The 1,435-nt window shown below is 37.3% G+C and overlaps 1 protein-coding gene across 5 annotated transcripts in view; it reads left to right on the top strand.

Annotated features, from left to right (window-relative positions):
* The window catches only part of LOC118746026 (protein Malvolio), a 48,407-nt gene that overhangs the window by 5,456 nt on the left and 41,516 nt on the right, over window positions 1-1,435 (top strand). For 4 of the 5 annotated variants that reach the window (XM_036479765.1, XM_036479779.1, XM_036479772.1 and 1 more), the window contains exons 3-4: window positions 962-1,146; window positions 1,280-1,397. In XM_036479765.1, coding sequence (XP_036335658.1) covers window positions 962-1,146; window positions 1,280-1,397 — 303 coding nt within the window. The remainder of the gene's footprint in view (window positions 1-961; window positions 1,147-1,279; window positions 1,398-1,435) is intronic. The other variant, XM_036479758.1, reaches the window with a different exon arrangement.

Genomic DNA, 1,435 nt, shown 5'->3' with positions numbered 1-1,435 from the left:
TAATTGATATTACTGCAATGCAAACAATACCGCCTAAAGATTTTTATACGTAGAGAAATACTTACAATTGTATATGCACAAATGCATACATGGCCGCTTCCAGCCTAAAAGGTTTTTTATCCATAGAAGAATAGCAGGTTCTACGTTGTTTGCTTGAAGACTACCTAGAATGGTCCTTCCACGATTGCTTCTTGGATCTTTTTTGTAGCTTTTTAAGAGATCTTTGTACTCCTCCCATCAAAACTCATTGTCGGCTGCCTTACACAGCTTGAAGGGCTCACGTACTTCGCGCCTGTGCTGTCGAAGCTCCCGGTTGAACCACAGGGGCTTGGATTTGCGTATAGTACGCACTGTAGGGCATGAAATTTTGTTTGCTTTGCTGAGCGCCGTAGTGATTAACACCACGTTCTTTTCGATTTCAGCGTGCGTGTTGGGTTCTTTTAGCTCAATCTTTCTATAGAGATCCCAGTTTGTATTTATTGGTTTCCTCGGGGTTGTTATTTTGGGATTTGGGGGAAAGCAATATTAAATTCTATGTATTTATGATCACAGAATGATGGTTTATCTAACAACGTCCAATTATCTAGCCGTATCAGTTTATTTGTTAAAAGTGTTATATCTAGAACGTTCTTTGAGGTGGGTCCAACATATGTTGGCTCAATACCTCGGTTTGTTGCCTCTAGACTTATTTGAATAATAAAATTGTGTAGAGACTCACTTCTTTTATTGATGTCCGCGCTCCCCTAAACAGTGTGATGAAAATAAACATTAACATATAACAAATAATTGCTGTCAAAGATCTGCATCACTCTTGAATCGCCCTATATGTATGTATGTATATACAATACAATATAAATGCATAAGGGTCATATATACATATGTACATACATATTATTATTTTATGTAATTTTTTAATGCATTGCGTATTTTCAATCACTTTTCGTTTTGCATGCACACACAGGCTGGCTTCAGTTTTCGCAAATTATGGGCATTCACTGGTCCTGGGTTTCTCATGTCTATAGCCTATCTCGATCCGGGTAACATAGAATCGGATTTACAAAGTGGCGCCGCAGCAAAATATAAAATCTTATGGGTGCTTTTATGGGCTACAGTTTTGGGTTTGCTGATGCAGCGCTTAGCGGCGAGGTAAGTAAACGAAATGAAATAAAAAGTATGTTAATTTTATTACTACTAAAGTGTATAGGATTTATTTGTTTGTATTTTATTAATAAACTTAATTTAATATATTTTTAATACTTTTTTATGCACCGCTACATAGATTGGGTGTTGTGACGGGTCTGCATTTGGCGGAGATGTGCTATCGGCAGTATAGGAAATTTCCCCGTATTATACTATGGATAATGATTGAAATAGCCATTATCGGTTCAGATATGCAGGAAGTGATTGGCACAGCCATAGCCATATATCTGCTGTC

This window comes from Rhagoletis pomonella, unplaced genomic scaffold (assembly GCF_013731165.1).
Source record: "Rhagoletis pomonella isolate Grant_MI unplaced genomic scaffold, Rhpom_1.0 Rhpom_scaffold_00001, whole genome shotgun sequence".
In the NCBI taxonomy this organism is placed as follows: Eukaryota; Metazoa; Arthropoda; class Insecta; order Diptera; family Tephritidae; genus Rhagoletis; species Rhagoletis pomonella.
Note: the sequence above shows the minus strand (reverse complement) of the source record. Positions and strands in the feature narration are given on the sequence as shown.